Source organism: Acomys minous (assembly GCF_964271855.1).
Source record: "Acomys minous genome assembly, chromosome: 4".
NCBI lineage: Eukaryota > Metazoa > Chordata > Mammalia > Rodentia > Muridae > Acomys > Acomys minous.
In genome coordinates, this window is record NC_140486.1 from 72,519,085 (window position 1) to 72,537,780 (window position 18,696).

The 18,696-nt window shown below is 41.9% G+C and overlaps 1 protein-coding gene across 1 annotated transcript in view; it reads right to left on the reverse strand.

Annotated features, from left to right (window-relative positions):
* MIB1 (MIB E3 ubiquitin protein ligase 1) overlaps positions 1-18,696 on the reverse strand; it is a 106,364-nt gene that overhangs the window by 7,375 nt on the left and 80,293 nt on the right. The window contains exons 13-20 of the mRNA XM_084778061.1: positions 17,841-17,973; positions 16,439-16,525; positions 14,547-14,708; positions 11,781-11,962; positions 9,845-10,037; positions 7,775-7,853; positions 4,048-4,161; positions 1,135-1,235 (exon numbers count right to left, since the gene is read on the reverse strand). Coding sequence (XP_084634187.1) covers positions 1,135-1,235; positions 4,048-4,161; positions 7,775-7,853; positions 9,845-10,037; positions 11,781-11,962; positions 14,547-14,708; positions 16,439-16,525; positions 17,841-17,973 — 1,051 coding nt within the window. The remainder of the gene's footprint in view (positions 1-1,134; positions 1,236-4,047; positions 4,162-7,774; positions 7,854-9,844; positions 10,038-11,780; positions 11,963-14,546; positions 14,709-16,438; positions 16,526-17,840; positions 17,974-18,696) is intronic.

Sequence of the window (18,696 nt, forward strand, 5' to 3'; positions counted from 1 at the left end):
AGCAGTAAGAAAGCCTAATGGGGGGTAGGGGATAGGGGACACCCAACAAGAGGAAGGAAGGCTGATCGGTAGGAGTATGGGGAGGGTGACAAATAAGAACAAAGAATAATATGTATTTATAGAAATGCCATAATGAAACCCACAATGTATATGCTGAGCAAGTGAGGACAGAGTTGAGACCCCCAGAACCCATGTAAAATCCAGGTCAGCACATCGATCCACTTGTAACCACAGTGCACAGGAGGCAATCAAGGGATGCTTGGAGCAAACTGTAGCCACCCTAGCCACAACAGTGAGCTCCAGGTTCAGGAGGGCAGCTGCCTCAACAAGGAAGGCAGAGAGCTATCAAGGAAAACACCTGTCAACCATGTGCCTCCACATAATGTGCATACACATGCTCATGCACTTGCATACCTATGTGTACCTGCAAACATGCAAACATGTACAGATACCACACACTCAAACATATGCAAAAGGAAAGAGGGGAGACAAATGAGGGGAAAAACCCCTTTAAATCATTTATCTTTACTTAGTCACTACACAGCAATTATTGCTAAATCCTAATCTATAGGAAAAACCAGCTCCACAAAAAGTGTTTTCTCTGTTCAGATATGTGAACAAAGGCCTAGCATATACACGCATTGAGTTTTAAACTAGTTCTCACATGGTCATGAGTCATCTTGGGCAGTGGGTCTCATAACCCCTACATATAACTACATACTTTTATGTTCTATTAGAGAATATACATATAGAAATGTACACAAGACATAGAAGTCTACAACCTGACCAGACTCCCTTCGCTTTTCCCTAGCAGAGAAGACGACTGCTCAGACTATAATGCTGATTTCCAGCAGGTCTGTGTCCTACACAGCACCCTGCTTGGGTTTGTCACAGGAACAGGTTTCCTGTATAGTCTCAGGAGCAGCATCTCTGTCTGCCCCCACTGACAGCGATAGCTTCTCCACACTCCTCACACAGCAGGTTGGAGTGGCACCTCGCTGAGGTTCTCAGGGTTTAGTGGCACTGGTGACTTGCTTTCACAAACTGTGACTCCTGGAGACTAGGCCATTACAGCAGCAGGTGCACATTCAGTGGCACAGTAAGTGGCACTGGGTGGCGGGATGCAATCATTACCTGCTCCTTAATGTCCTGCAGCTGCTGCTGCAGCTTCTGCACATCCGCATTGACGTTGGTGTTGTCCTTGTCCTTCTGCAGTACTGGGATATTCCCACTTGCTAGAACAGAATTCAAGAGAAGTCTTTTTAGTTATTACTGTTTTGACGTAACTGTGGGGCTGAAGATTCTTGGTGGTGGGAATGCCTGCATCCACGTGCAAGGCACTGAGCTCTGTAGGCTCCTCAACGCAGGACAGGGGTGAAGGAGGCCTACGCTATCCACACTGAGACACAAGATACAGTGGTGACACTCACATAATACCCACTTATAATCCTCAAGAGGAAGCAGATTTGGGGGCTACCGAGAGTGCTCAGCAGCTAACAGCACACAGTGCTGCTATAGAGAACCAGAATTTAGGCCCCAGCACCCATACTGGATGGCTCACAACCACTGTAACTCTAGCTCCAGCGGGATGCAACGCCTCTGGCCTTCGTGGGCACCTACACATGCACAGACACACACACACATACATATTTTAAAAATAAAAAAGGTGGTGGTGGGGAAAGAGGTCTGTAGCAAAAGAGAACTTCTAAGCTTTGCAAGGGGCTACTTGCTCCTCTGGCAAGCTCATAAGCACGTATGCTCCTTTTCTCTACTCAAGGGCCACTAGAACCATTGCAAAGTAGATACTGCAAGAGTCTCTTAGATGACTTAAAAAAGAAAATGTATCATCCTTCCCTTCCTTTTCTTCTTTCTTTCCAGACAGGGTTCACATTGCCCAGCCTAGCCTTGAACTCACTATGTAGCCAAGGCTGGCCATGAATTCCTGATCCTTCTACTTCCACCTCCCAAGTAAGGTTCAGATTACAGGCAACCCTGTACAGCAGCCCACCATACTTGGACAACAACAGTGATGATGCTGAGTCATATAAGATCTTACTAAGTAGCTCTGGCTGGCGTGGAACTCATTATGATGCTACTGCTGCTGCTGCTGATTATGATGATGATAATTCAGACTAGGCCTTACTATGTAGTGCGGGCTGTCCTGGAATTCACCATATAGAGTATGCTGGACTTTGGCCTCTGTCTCCCAGGAGCTAGGATTAAAAGCATGTGCCAGAGCAGATGTAGAGACCCACAGCCAAACATTAGGCAGAGCTCAGGAAACCCCATGCAAGAGGTAGAAGAGGAATTGCAGAAGGCAGAGGGACCAGGACACCGTGAGAACACTCACAGAATCAACTAAGCAGGGCTCATAGGGGCTCACAGAGCCTGAAGTAGCCAAAGCTGCGCCCTCTGCATGTACATGGCAGTTGTGTAACTGGGTGTTCTTGTAGGACTCCTAGCAGTCCAAGTGGGGTATATCTCCGGCTCTTGGGACTATTCTTGGGACCCTTTTTCTCATACTGGCTTCTGCCATGTTTGGAGGATATCCCGGGAAGGCTGCTATTTATTTTCTGAAGGGAAATGGAGGAGTGGATGAGGGAGAGGGGATTACAGGAATGAGCAGCCCAAGCCAGACCCTCCTTTCTTTATGCCAAGAGTTCCTTATTGCTAAGGATCTGATCTGAAAGTTCAGAAGGCTGTGTTAAGAGCTCTCTGATTTTACCTTCCTTGCTCTGTCCAACCTTGGCCTTTTATTTCAGCTAATACCTGTGCCTGGGAATTTTATCCTTCTCTACTTGTGAAAAAGACAAGAGCTTTGGGCAGTGAGTGGTATATGTAGCAATGCTCTTCCTCATCTGTACAAAACATACTTATAAAACCAAGAATCAAAGACACCATCTCCATCACTTTACGTAAGCGCCAGGCACTGAACCTGGGTGTCAGGCTTACACAGGAAGGTCTTTACCTGCTGAGCCAGCTCACTGACTGCTGTGGTTTGAAAAGAACCGGCCCACAGGCCCACAGATGTGAAAGCTTGGTCATCAGGGAATGTCCTACGTGACAGGGATGAGGAGGTATGGCCTTGTTGGAGGAAGCGTGTCACTGGGTGGGCGCTGAGCTTCCAAAAGCCCAAGCCAATTCCAGAGACTCTTCCTGCTGCCCATGGATCCATTTCCAGAACTGTCAACTACTTGTCTAGCACATGTGTACCTCCATGCAGCATGCCGATGACAATGACCCTGTACGCAGGTCAGTGCCTGCCAGCATGAGCAGTGACTCTTACTCTCGTCTTTCTACTTGTCTGTGCTACAATTCAGCTTCCTTTACTCTGTCCCTAATAATTACTATTCTGTGCAGCATACACCACTTACATGATCTTGGAAGCCTGCTATATGAAGGGACCAACTTAATAACATTTGTAAAATGAAAAAGAAATTAAGTTGGAATTAAGTTGGAATGGGGGGAAATGCCCCATTTCCAGATACACTAAGTTGGGCTGGTACACAGATTATTGGTAGAGTATATGCCTAATTAATCTGACTCCCAGAAATAGACACACATACACAGCCATTAAATTTCAAAACAGAAAGCAAACATTTGTTAAGCAAGAACATAACATTCTTCATATTACAAAGCCTCAAAGTCTGATGCTGGGGTGGCAAGACTGACACCGTGGTAAAAATGCCTGCTGCTGGCCCTGTACGCCTAGATTCCCAGAAACCACGTAACAGCTGAGGAGAGAACCAGTTCCATAGAGCTGGCCTCTGAATTCCACGTACACACTTACTAAGGCATACAGACACCCACAGTACACACGCATATACACATTGTGAAAGTTTTATAAGCATTCCGCATACTAATTAAAAATCTAATTTTACATTTCTTGTAACTTTAAAAAACAAAACAAAACTCACCAAAAACCATACCCGTTCCTCTGTCAACCTAACTCACAAATCTTAGGTTGAATAAGGCAGCAGGAGAGAGTACTGGGGGATATACCCAACAAGAAAGGAAAGCAGGGAATTGCTGAGAGAACACACTCACAGATGTCATCAGTGGGGTCTTCTGAACTCTTCCCCCCACAGCACATGATGAAAGGCACCCTTCGTTCAACTACTGCCCGGCACTGCACACACTTTTTCATCAGGCTGGCACAGTCTGAAAACAGTAACACTTCTTTAGCTACAATGTAAACAACATTGCCTTTCTCTGCTATATTTCTATTTAATATATTTCTATATTAACCATACACTGAAGTAAACAAAAAGAAACATACCAGATCCTATCTATACCAAGTTACTTGTTTTTGTTGTTTGAGACAGGGCTTTCTCTGTGTAGCCCTGGCTGTCCTGGACTTTACAGACCTGGCTGGCCTCGAACTCACATATATCGACCCGCCCCTGCCTGCTTGAGTGCTGGGATTACAGATGTGTGCCACCATTGCCCAACAAGGTATAAAAAGAAAAAAAAATGTCTACTTTATTGTCATATTATTAACCTAAGATTGAGAATTGTCTGCTAGAACAAAGAACCTACTATGAAAACATTTTCTAATGTAACTGAATGGTGATTTTTTTCAAATAAATATTTCCAAATCTTAGTGATTAGTAGGGAATGGTGGTATACAATTATGATCCTGCTTCAAAAATCTAAAACAAAACCAATAAAAAAAAACAAAATAAGATCTTAAAGTTTAGGAAATGGAGAGAAACACTGTGGACACATACGCTGCCACACCCAGGCTGTAAACATCTGAAGGGAGGCAGGTATAGTGTGCACTGTCTGCACACACTGTGACACTTGTAGACAGTCCCCAAGGAGCTTTGCTCTTTTCCCATTAGCTCATTCTTGATATGCCTGCTCCAGGTCAACAGGACAAATCACTAAGAATTCTGCCTCGCTAAAATACGGCAGCCGGCCTAATGCTAACTGTCTAAGTTAGAACACTTTCCACAGCACACGGCTCATTCTTCTCTTCCCCTGTGTTCCTTCTGTCAGCTACCATGTGGTTATCTCTAATGTACTGTTTAAGGAAACCACGAAAGTGTTTCCCCGAGACTACCTTTCTCATGATCAGTTTTCAAAGACTATAAGCTACATTTTACTAGCCTTTCTCAATATGGAAAACAAACACTGGGGCTGGCAAGACAGCTTAGTGGCGATTAAGGACACTGGCTGCTTTTCATGAGGGTCCACACACATGGCAGCTAACATCCATCTGCAATCCAATCTCGGGGGACCTGGCACCTTCTCTTGGCCACCTCAGGCCCTGCATGGACATAGTGCACAGGCATGCATTCCGGTAAAACACCCATATACATAGAACACAAATTTTAAAACCATTTTTCAAAAGATTTACTTATTATTATTATTAGGTATACAGTGCTCTGCCTGCATGTACACCCACAAGCAAGAAAGAAGAGGGCATCAGATCCCATTATAGATGGTTGTGAGCTATCATGTAGTTGCTGGGAATTGAACTCAGAACCTCTGGAAGAGCAGTCAGTGCCCTTAACCTCTGAGCCATCTCTCTAGCCTGAATTCTAAACCGCCCCCCCTCCCCCATAGACAGAGTTTCTCTGTGTAGCCTTGGCTGTCCTGAACTCACTTTGTAGACCAGGATGGCCTTGAAATCACTGCGATCCACCTGACTCTGCCTATCGAGTGCTGGGATTAAAGGCGTGTGCCACCACACATGGCGGATTGTAAAACTCAAAGAAAGAAAACTAGGCACAATATACATTATTGATTGTTGATCTCACCTTACGTTTGAACTTGTTAATTAATTGCACAGCACGTCAACATGTCCTTTTTAAATCAGCATTTACCATGTAAGTCTGCCTCATTTCAAACTTTATCAAAGCACGGAATCATGGATGCGGGTTACTACATCTAATGACTGACACCAGAACATGAACATACAATGTCCTCACACTTGATTATGTAATATGCAGTAGGTAAGCACCAGCAAGTCTAGTTTGAGATTAGTCTTCAGTCTGAGGGCAGAATTTTTTCTTGAAGAATTAATGTATGACATACTAATCAAGTAGCACACCACCACAATTACATGAACTTACCATAACTGTCTATAGTTATATCTTTCTAAAAATAGAGGTGAGTAGGTACTACAGAGACCATGTGGCCTACAAAGCCAAAAACATTGAGTATTTGTCCTTGTACAGAAAAAGTTTGCCAACCTCTGACCTACAAAAGTTTACTTAAGACAGAGAGAATGTTTTTCTTTGTGTCCTTCTGACAGCTGATGACAGCCTTTATACCAGGCCTTGGTAAACAGAAACAGTTACTTGAGGTAAACTGTTAACAGCATAAATCCTGACCTTTTCTACTAGTTGTCAACAAACAAACATACATATTCAGGGGACCTGTAAGATGGCTCAGTGGGTGAGGGCTGGAGAGATGGCTCAGAGGTTAAGAGCACTGTCTGTTCTTCCAATGTCCTGAGTTCAATTCCCAGCAACCACATGGTGGCTCACAGCCATCTATCACGAGATCTGGCGCCCTCTTCTGGCCTGCAGACACACATGTGGGCAGAATAAGTAAATAAATCTTTGGGGGAGAAAAAAAATGGCATAGTGGGTAAAGATATCTGTGGCCAAATTTGACCATGTGAGTTTGAGCCCTGGAACTTTCAGGGTGGAAGGAGGGAAGGGCTCCCTTAAGTGCCCTCTAATTCCCACACACGTTAGGCACACCCCCATATATACATATACAACCTATAGACATACAAAGTAATAACTAAACATAAAATAAAATTTATCCCAACATTTAAAGGGCATGTATACCAATTGAGATTGAACTACCATGTAGTTAGCATACTCTATATGCTAACCAGATAACATATTAAAAACCAACACTTGTTGACTAACCTATTTTATAATATGAAATACTATTTTAAAAAGGTGTTAATCTTTTTGAGATCTTTTATTGATAAGTAAGAGAAATAAACAAAAAGAAAAGAGAATTTCACACCCTGAAAGCTGTGAGGGGTATAAAGAGCCACGGCCTTCACACTGTGCTTGGGGAGATGCTGAAGCAGTGCTTCTCAACCCCACCGGAGACTGACCAACCCTTTCACAGGGGTCGCATGTCTGATATTTACATTGTGATTTATAACAGTTATCAAATCATAGTTATGAAGAAGCAGTGAAAATAATTTTGTGGTTGGGGCCACCACACATGAGGTGTTGCAGCATCAGGAAGGTTGAGGACCACAGAGTCAAAGCATCTTGAGAGCTTCAGTACTGTCCTCCTAAAGAAAGGATTTCTTAGATTTCTCCTACCCTAAGAGCTAACAGAACAAGGTCACAGCCTCAAGCAGCATGTGCTGTGTGAGCCTGAGGAGTCGGGCAGCCATACAGGAAAGGCAGGTTAAGGCGAAGACAAATGAAGGGACATTCAAATAATGTTATAGCAAAAAAGATGAGCTTTCTAATAGGAAATAAAGATTTTTAATATTTTTAGAAATAAGTTTTCACTGTGTGTGAAAAAGATAGATCCTTTGTAGGAATAAAAAAATAAACACAAAATACAGAATACATTTTTAAAAATCCAGTCTGATAGAACACAGAATTTCAGTAGTCAAACTGTTCAGTATACTTACTCTATTGCTTAAAAGTAGAGACCAAAAAGGCACTAAATGCTTGCCCAGATTTTCTGTACGTTATCCAATAGACAAACAAATCAAATATGTAAATTTTAATTTCTTCTATATTTATCCCATCACTGGGGAGGTTCCCAAAAAGCTACTTACTCTCACAAGCACACATGTGTCCACAAGGTTGAAAAAGAACAGCTGCTTTCTTGTCAGAGCACACCACACATTCTTCAATCTACAGCAAGAAAAGCGGAGTGAGCAACTGCAGAGAAAGTGCGAACCCCCAGCAGTGCACGCAGTGTGCTCCACCTGTACGGAAGCCCCGCCCTCTGCTCCTCTGCCGGCACCTGAGCTTGGCAGGCACTATTTCTGCATTCCTGTCCCTACTTGACACAAAAGCTGTATATAAAGATTCCATTTCATCTGAGGTCAGGGACAAAGAGCTAAATGTTAATTTTCTTTAAAATTTTTTTTAAAGTTAATTTTTATTTTATTTATTTAGGTTTTCGAGACAGGGTTTCTCTGTGTGGCCTTGGCTGTCCTGGACTGACTTTGTAGACCAGGCTGGCCTCGAACTCACAGAGATCTGCCTGCCTCTTGCCTCCCGAGTGCTGGGATTAAAGGCATGTGCCACCATGCCCGGCTAAAGTTAGTTTTTAAAAGGAAATGTTAATAAACAAGTACTAAAACATTTGACTGTAAGAAAACTAAAAAACAACAAACTCTTACCCAGATTAGTCAAACTGTTAAAAGTTCAAGAGGGGGAGTTTGTGTTACCTCCATCCAGGGAATTCTTCATAAAACCCACACTTTTAGGACCTCGTCAATTCCCATGCTGCCGGATCCCAAAGCTATTAGGTTATTCCTCACCCTGTCCCATCACTAAGCCCTCACGTCTTCTACAAGCTATTCGTAATTTCCATCTGACGCCATCGGCAATGTGTAAACCTTGCCATGTGCTGTGACAGCCGTGGCTCTAGCACCCTCTTCCCTCTAGCTCATACCACTGAGTTTCGCGTTTGTTTCCCAACAGTCTACCCACAGTATAGCTACATTTAACTACCTTTTATTAGTGTTGTTGTCCAGAAATGACCCCCTGTAACACCACCCAACCACTAAAACACTGTGCTCTTGCTAGCTTTCATGTACGTGTGCTTTCGCAGCCTATGCCTTGGTGCTGTAGCAAGTTGGCATACCTGGCATACTAGTTTAGTGCAGTAAAACCTGGTTGGACTCTGATAGTCTTCTACTCTGTGTAGCCCTGGCTGTTCTGACTCACTCTGTAGACCAGGCTATCCTTGAACTCACAGAGATCCACCTGCCTCTGCCTCCCCAGTGCTGCAATTACAGGCTTTGCCACCGGCACCTGGCTTAGTCTCATGATATTTTTGAACTCAAAAACTACCACCAATGCTAATAAATTACCTAATATTATGTATAAGGGTTTAAAATAATAGAACAAATTCATTAAACAATCACTTATCTACCTTTTCCCCTACTTAAAAGAAAAGTATTTCTAAGTACAAATTTCCTCTTTCTGGGTTGTTTCCTCAGGTTACAGTCTCATGAGAGGAACAGCTGAATCAAAGCATTTTGTGAGTCTGAGCAGAGAATGGACTCCTGGCCTCTTTGACTGTTAGAACTTAAAATTAAAATCAACAAACAAAAAACTTTTATTTCCTAATTCAACACAAAAAAAATCTGTATTAATTTGGAATTTATTTATACTTTCCTAATTACTAAAGAATCCAAATGATTTATCTAAAAACACCTTTTCCTCTAAATACTAATTTTACTATTTTTATTAAATGGAATTGTTGGTTCCCCCTTTATCCACTTGGTGTCACTATTTCCTTGTGGTCAAAACAGCTAATAACAGCCAATCTGTTGAGTTGGTTAAACATGTCTGCTTTTTACATTTTCCAGATTTAAAACTCCATAGTACACAATACAAAATAGAATTCAATGCATCTAAGTTCTAAATGGCTTTGAAAGAAGAACAGTAATGATTTTTAACTACTATACTTTGATATAAAAAAGAAATGTAAACTAAGAAAATTAAGAGTTAAACTATGGCTTTCAAACTCTAATAATAATCAACGTGGCAAGGTACATCAGTAAGATTAGACTAGACATCAACTCACAAAACCTGCACTGAGCTCTTTACAGCTAGCCTGGTCATGGCCTCAAAGAATCCCACGGCACAGCAGGGCAGCGGCTCATTACCTTTGTCCGGGACTGAACCTGCTCTTTACAGATGAGGCACTTCTTGACGCGCGGGGAGCACAGAGAACAGGTTGCAATGTGTGCACAGGGGCCAAAGAGCGTGTCCCTCTTCATGTCTGAGCACACCATGCACTCCTCTAGGGTCTCAGAGTCGCTGCTGATCACACAAGGGCTCCGAGAACCCACCTGGCCACTGATAAAACAAAGGGTTTCAAACCAAGCCGATCTGAGTATACTAGACAAATTTGTTAACTTTCTAACATGCAGAATGTCATTAGTTCACATAAAGACAGGTTGTACCAAAAGATAAAACGTCAACAACTTTATGTAAAACCTTTTTTTCTATTTTTAAAAAAGTTAAATTTGCTCATTTTCACAGCTCTACAGCTCAAAAGCATAGACCAAAAAAGTACTAAATGTTCCAGTTTTCCACGTTATAAACCTCTCTGTATCTTCACAGTCTTCTAATATCAGTCAGCCTTCCAATTAAATTAATACACAATGAAAAAGGTTGAATTTCTAATAAAGAACTTAAAACACAAGCAAAAGCTAACTTAGTGAGCCAGGTGAAGAGGCACTCAGGACAGTCAGGGCAACACACTGAGTCTCTGTCTCAAAATAATAAAAAACTAATGTAACTGAAATTTAATTTAAAATACATTCTATGTATATAGAAAAAGCAGAAGAAACCACAGGAAAACAACAACAACAACAAATCCTAAGTAGCACTATATTACTATATTAATTTAAAAGCCTCACTAGAGTTCACAAGAAATGAAAACTTAAATAAGGCACTTTGGCTGCTGCTTTGCCATTCCATTGAATGTGTTGTTAAGGAGGATAAAATTCTACTATAGAAAGATAGACTACTTCTTTTAAATATGCAGAAACAGGCAGGAAAATGCATGTATGTATAATGAATGCAGGTTTCAGAAACTTATGAATGCACATAAAGGTTCTATCATAAGACCCCACTGCTCAAGACCATTGCCCCAATAATGAGAATGCCTTGTATCTACTTATAGATATATTATACATTCCTACAACAGAAGGCTAAGTTCCTTAAAGATATACTTTAAAAAATAGATACATTAAAAATAAAATTAAAATACATACATTAAAATACTTACGTTGAGCTGGTAACCTAGCTCCGGTTCCCATTTAAACTATTTAAATTAAAAGAGAGCTGAAGAGATGTCCTAGTGGCTAAGAGAATGTACTGTTATTTCAGGGGACCCAAGTTCAGTTCTGAGCATCCCCAGCGGATGGTTTACAACCTCCCATAACTCCAGCTCCAAGCAGGTTCTAAAACTTCCTACCTCCACAGATTGACACACAAATAAAACTAATTAAAATTTTCTTTTTCTCTTTTCTTTTGGCTATCCTGGACTCACTTTGTATACCAGGCTGGCCTCAGAATCAAAGACATCCACCTGCCTCTGCCTCCCCAAGCACTGGGATTAAAGGTGTGCGCCACCAGGGCTGGCATAAGTGGTTGGCTGTTTTGTTTATTCTTTTAACCTTTTATTGTTATTATCTGTCTTCGAGGTCTTGGTGGAAGGTGCAAGAATCATTCCAGACTTTCCACGGGAGCTGCTCTGTTCATGGAGAGTAAGCTGTTCTTCACAGGAAAATACTGTAACGTTAATCACAGCATTTTCACTAGTAAGGCTTTTCCTTAAAACTCTAGAATAGGCAGGATTTCCTAGAAGATCAAACTGGTCTAGAAAAGTTATTTAAGCTTATCGTAAGTAAAGTAGTATACACAATGTGGGACTGTAACATGAAACGAGGCTTTCTTCATAGAGGAAACAGTTCCCAGGAAGGAAGCGGCAGCGCAAAGGTCAAGACATCTGCAATATCAGGTCCTCCCTTACAGAGCTGCACGGCACGTACCAACACAGTGTTAAGTTACACCATAACAGAAACTACACACCTGACTTTTTCCTTATGACATTTTCCCAGCGCTTTGCAGAGACTTGGGTCAGGACAGAGGTCAAGTGGTGATTGACCCTTCTTATTCCGAATGCTGAGGTCGGCACCATTGGCTGCCAAGAAACAGGCAATTGATGCTGCACTCTTCTTCTCGGCCCCCTGGGTACCAAGTCCCATTATTAACTGAAATCAAATGGAAAAAGTCATGGTTTTCCCTTACACAAACCTGCCACCAACCATCACAACAGTAAGTATGTGTGTGCATTGGACATTTATGAGTTTTAGTCCTAATATGGACTGATTTCTCCCCACCCACATTTCCCTTGATTTTACCACATTTAAGAACTAACTGTCCAGTGTCCAAGTGGACTGACAGTGAGTAAACCCAGCTGGAGGTCTGCCTCCTACATGACTGATTCAGAGCCAGACACAGAACTGAAGTCAGGTCAATTAAGGCTGAGGAGCTCAAGCACAGGTTCTGGTTAAGAAGAAGTAATGCTTTTGCTCCTGCTCAGTGTAGCTCTGGGGCTGCTACCAACCACCTTGCAACACTTCTGAGCCAAGGCAGAACTTAAAGAACGAGAAGAACCATAATCTGATTATGTTACCTGAGCTATGGACCCAAACATATCTGAGATTGTTAAAACAACTATCAAGACTCAGTGGGCATCCATATGGGCCATGCAGTGTTTTAAGTACTTTTATCATCTTACACAATAATCTAGAGGTATGCTTCTCTCAACTTTAAAATAAGGAAAAAGAAAAAAGAGGGCATAAAGGAGTTAAGAACAGAAACATTTTGGCCTCAGATTCACTTATACTCCTTAAAATGATAATAAAATTCATTTGGAAGTGTAAAGGCTTAATTAAAATAGCCAAACAATTAAAAGTACTTTGAGGCCTTCCATTGCCTGATTTCAACATGATCAAACGTTGAATTACAAAGCTACAAGGCGTGCATTGAGGAGGCCTCCCATAGCTGAGAACACCGGGCAGGAGACCTCCAGACACACAGCTAACTCATCTTAGACAGAAGAGCAGGCACCAAGAAGAAAAAGACGCTTCTCGGCAAACGTGCAGTGACACCTGGCCATCCATCAGTGATAATGGCTTCAGTCTGTGCTGTGCTCTCCATAAAATCAAGAAGTCTGAGTGGCCTCCATTTTGCCAAAGATTTCTTAGGACACATAAAAAGCATACATAATAAAAGAAAAAAAGTGTTTATACTTCCTCAACACTAAGACAGTGTTGGGGCATGGTGGCTCACACTCGTCATCCCAGTCACTCAATGGGTAAGGCAGGAGGACTGAGAGTTTGAGGACAACTGGGCAAGATAGTGAGGCCTCGTCACAAAACAGCACTGTCAAAGGAAGGGAAGGAAGCACGCATGTGCAGTACAACTCTCTTCTTACCCAGGGCACTGTTGACAAGGACACACCAGACTGACTTTAGACTTCTGGGCCCATCTAAATTTAGAGAAGCATCTTGGAGGAAACAGTAGATTAAATGGAGCTCCATCTCTTATAGCCTTCTAAGAATGAAAATCAGGTTTTGAAAAAGGGAAAAAGGATCCAATATCCATTCTGGGACTCCTCTGCTCAGGAAGACAGAAGGTGCGGACACAGCACAGCAGCCACTAAACACACAACTGGTATCCCCCGCACTTCTTACTTATCTCTACTTGGAGGGCACAGCATCTCTGCAGTGTCTGGGAACTGTAGGGTATGCAATTATACAGGGCAGCTCTTATTGTTTTGATTATTTGAGACAGAGTCTCACTCTAGCCTAGGCTGCCTGGAACTCACATATAGCACAATCTGGTCACAAATCCTGTCTTATTCTCCTAAGTGGGGTATAGTCAGGAGCTAGCATGCCTCTGTTTACATACATTAATTCTTGAAAAATACCACTGAATATTCTTGACTAAGCTATCACTTCTATATAAAAACACTGCACAATAAATTTTGTTCATACCCATACGAAAGCACTGGACCATCATTTATTATCTTCCACTATCATCCCCAAAAGAAGAGAAGGCGGCAGTGGCGGCAGCAGCAGCAGGAGCAATGCAAGCCACAGAGAAGGCAAAAATATGTACACACCACATCCTTGATATCATCTTGTTCTCATATTATATAAACAATTATTGAATAATCAGAAGAAAACAAAAGACTTGGGAAGTGGGAGAGTGCTTGCCTAGCAAGCATGAGGTCTAACTAACACCTCAAAAAAGAAAACACAGAATTCAAAAAATTTAATAAAAAATATTTGAGCATAGAGCTCATCAAATACATGTGGGATTGGTCAAATGAAAAGCTGGTCAAAATGAACAGGCATTAGGGGTTTCAAATGGAGACCACAACAGACCCAGGTAGTGTGGCGCACGCCTTTTATCCCAGCACTCGGGAGGCAGAGGCAGGTGGATCTCTGTTGAGTTCGAGGCCAGCCTGGTCTACAAAGAGAATCCAGGACAGACAGGACCACACAGAGACCCTGTCTAAAAAAACCAAACAGGTGGACAGACACACAGACAGATAAAACCACAACAGATACTCATTCCACCCATTTGTATTGCTGAAGTTACAAAGACCAAAATAACTCTTGGTAAGATGCAGAACAAAAGCACTTCACAGCAACCAGTAATAGTATTTACTTTTTATAAAGCCAAATACACCGCTGATAAAATGTTTTATCCAATACAAACCATATAAGCAGTAAATATAGAACATGGTCTCACTAGTAGTGACGGGACTTCATCTTTACTCACAGTGTTTTTTGATGGTTCCCAGGCAGCATCTACCTTGCCCACGTCTTGCATGTCCTGTAGCTGGCGTAGCTGAGACAAAGTGTGATGCCTCAAAGCCTCATGAAGAGGAGTGTCTCCATCCTTATCCTGAATGTCTAGCTTAGCACCTGCACGGACCAAAAGCTGAGGGAAAGCAAAGATCCTTCATTTGGATAGTGTCCACACCTAGAAGAAACTGCAGCCTATCTGAAGTAACAGTGAACACTCTGGACCTATGTGAAAGTTGAAATTTCAAACAATAAATGTAAACACTGCTAAATCCCAATCACTTGGCAAAATCAGTTATTTACTATTTCATTATGTGACTTACGCAGTAAATTGTAAATTCACTTTAGATTGTCCTTGTAGTGTTTTTTGTTTGTTTGTTTTTTGTAGTGGGTTTTTTTTTTTTTTTTTTTTTTTTGGTTTTTTGAGACAGGGTCTCTCTGTGTAGCCTTGGCCTTCCTGGACTCACTTTGTAGCCCAGGCTGGTCTCGAACTCACATCAATCCGCTTACCTCTGCCTCCTGAGTGCTGGGATTAAAGGTGTGCACCACCACGCCAGGCTTTTGTAGTGTTTTTTTTAATCCTCTTCCTAACCCTTTCTACAAATACCATCATCAAAGAGCTCTAGCCAATAGCATCCACAGAAATGAATCTCACTTTTTGTCTTGTTTTGTCTCTTTTTTGTTCTAACAAGTTATATAAAATATAATTCTAGGCCATATTTTTCAAACTTGAAAGCATCAGAACTACCTGAACACTTGCTAAACCATAAATTTATCCACCTTTGGTGGTTAATTTCCATTGTCAATTTATCTGGATTTGGAGTCACCCAGGAGACACACCTCTGAGTAGGTGTGTCTTTGACAAAGTTTCTGGAGAGGTTTAACTAAGGACAGACTCACAGGGACTGTGTATGGCCCTGTGCAGTGGTCTGGGGTACCGGACTGAATAAAAAGGGAAAAGGAGAAAGTGAGCTGACTATCAGCATTCAGCTCTTTTCTTTCTGACTAGGGGACACACTGTGACCAGTTGCTTCATGTTCTACCTGCCATGACTTCCCCACACAACAGACTGCATCACTTCAAACTGTGAGCCAACAGAAGCCCTTAGGTCACCTTCATCAGGTGTTTTGTCACAGCAAAGAGAAAAGCAACTAAAGGACCCTGCCATGTTCCAGTCCTGCTGCTCTGAGGCAGAGTGCAAGAATTAACTTTCCTGTCACACTTCTAGGTGATACCGTGGCAGTTATTTTAGTCTCCAAACTTTTAAGAGTCACTACTCTGTAAAAATATTTAAAGCAGCCAGGCGTGGTGGTATATGCCTTTAGTCCCAGCACAGGCAAGCTGACAGATGTGAGTTCGAGGCCAGCCTGGTCTACAAAGCGATTCTAGGATAGCCAAGGCTACACAGAGAAACTGTCTCGAAAAACCAAAAGAAGGATGTAGCTAATTCAAAATTAACCATCACTTTAAATTTTTCTTGCTTAATTTGAGAATTCAGAAATCTGAGAATATAATGCAGTCTTTGAACTAGATATTAACTCCTTACCCAACAGACACAAAATAAAGTTTTAAAAAAATATTTATTTATTCATTACTTATACAGTATTCAGAGGGCGCCAGATCTCATTACAAATGGTTATGAACCACCATGTGGTTGCTGGGAATTGAACTCAGGACCTTTGGAAGAACAGCCAGTGCTCTTAACCTCTGAGCCCTCTCTCCAGCCACAAAATAAAGTTTTAAGTTCCTTGCATTATGTCATTTTGAGAAGTGGAACACTGTATCACTTCAATTTTCATAAGGCTCTAAACCTTAGCATGGTTTAAAAGCTACTATATGCTAATATTAACAAGAATAAATACTTACCCTAACAATCTGGGTGTGCTGCCGCTCAACAGCAAGGTGTAGGGCCGTTTGCTGGTTCACATTCTGGATATCCAGGTTTGCGTTTCCCTAACAATGAACAGATTTTAAATGGTTATATCTGGGCAACAGTGAAGACCATACAAACTGTTAGCTATTGACAAGGAGTAAGTAGCTCTGTTGACTACTGTTTCTTCCTTGGACGCTACTGACACAATTTTCACACAGACACTGAAAACTGGACGAATAGCAAACCCATGGTTAGAACAGTTAATGTAGAAGTAAGTGTTTCTTTTACAATAGCCACCTTAAATCAGCTCATAGACAAAGTACAGTATGGAGCTGGCACTGTTCCCTTTCAATAGCCCTGGCAGCAACTTCTATAAACTGTAAATGCCTCTGAAAAGCAATTGTGTCTCCACATAGGATTCAGACTGACATGCTGTTCACTTCCTTCCTCACTCAGTGAAAAGAAGGGAGAAGGAATCTGAGTAGCCATCAAGTCAGTAAGGTAGAGCAGGAAGTCCCATGCAGGCGCAGGGGAGTAGTCAGCTAGTGAAAGCACTGAAAGCAGCTGATACCACGCACAAGGCAAAGAGGCAAAGAACAGGATTATACACTTTGGGATCAAAGCACTACTTTGTCTTCAGCTCTGCTACTTACAAGCCATGTAAACTTTTGTAAGCATTTCACCATTTAGCCCTTTTCTTCAGTTCCAAAATGGCACCACAGTATAACCTACTTCACAGGGCTTATGTAAAGATTAAGAAATACAGCACAAAACTTTGCTTAGCATAATGCCTGCCATATCAAAGCAAAATTAAGAAAAGAGTCAGTGCTTCAAAGGAAGCTTCTTACTCCTCCAGGCTAAGGCAGCCTAAGTACGTCTGCTGGTCGCCTGCGCTTCCGCTTGGGCAGAGCTGACGCTCCGAGTCATGCCACAGTCTGGAAGACAGACCTGTCTTCGACTGGTCATGAGGTGCCTGATTCTCAGCTCATCCTGTTACGCCTGTTTAAATGTGGACACTGGGGAGATTATAAGCCAGTGTTAAAGAAAGGCTGGCAAGATGCAGTTAAGTCTGCTGTCCTGAGTTGGTTCTCAAAGTCTCCATGATGGAAGGATGACATCATTTCCTGAACATTGTCTTTTGACCTCTACACATGCACCACGGTGTAAACACAAATGAGGGGGTGAGGTGGGAGCCAGGTGTTAGCTAAGCCAGGGTCACACAACAAGACTGCTTCATGCAAACAAACAAAAATAAAGTGTTAAAAAGCAGAGAATACATTGAGTTAATTTTCACTATCCTGAGAGTTTTACGGCAGCCTATTAATATCCACTTGGTGAAATAAATTAAAGAATTAGAATGTTCTAAGTTTGTTGGAACATAACTGGTTCTCCTACCTGATGTACCAACAGTTCAGCCACTTCCACATGATTGTTCAGGGCAGCCAGGTGCAAGGCAGTATAACCATCATCTTTCTTCTCATCCACAATCCATGGCCTTGGTAATTTTGAGAGCAAAACACGCATTGCACTGAAAGGCAAATTCATATTGTCTTTACACTTGCATAATACGATCTTTTTTTTTTTTAGAAAATTATTCAAAAGAAATCTTGTAATCAAATGAAGATATCCTTTAAAAAAAATAAGAAAGAAAAAATCCCTACAGACAGGCGGAAGTTATTGTTTTAATTCTCCAATATTTACTTTTGTGGTATTTTGAGAACTAAACAATCAGCATTTCCAGAATGGAGGCAGCATGGAATGCAAGTGCTAGAGAGGGACGATACTGTGAGAGGAAAAACTCCCAGGAGCAAAGGTCAGAAAGGATACAGTCTGGCCTTAGGAAGCCTGCATGTAGTTTCTACCCATAAAATAAGTAACAAGCCAGGCGCAGTGGTGCGCGCCTGTAATCCTAGCACTCGGGGAGGCAGCCTGGACTACAAAGTGAGTTCCAGGACAGCCAATGCTATACAGAGAAGCCCTGTCTCAATAAGCCAAAAAAACAACCAAACAAACAAAAATCCCAAGACAACAACAAAAAATCTTTCTGTTATTCTTTTTTTGTTTTGTTTTGTTTTTGATTTTCTGAGACAGGGTTTGTGTGTGTAGCCCTGGTTGTTCTGAAACTCATTCTGTAGACCAGTTTGGCCTCGAACTCACATCGATCCATCTGCCTCTGCCTCCTGAGTGCTGGGATTAAAGGAGCTTGCTACCATGTCTGGCTTAAGTAACAACAGGAAATAAGAGCAAGCAA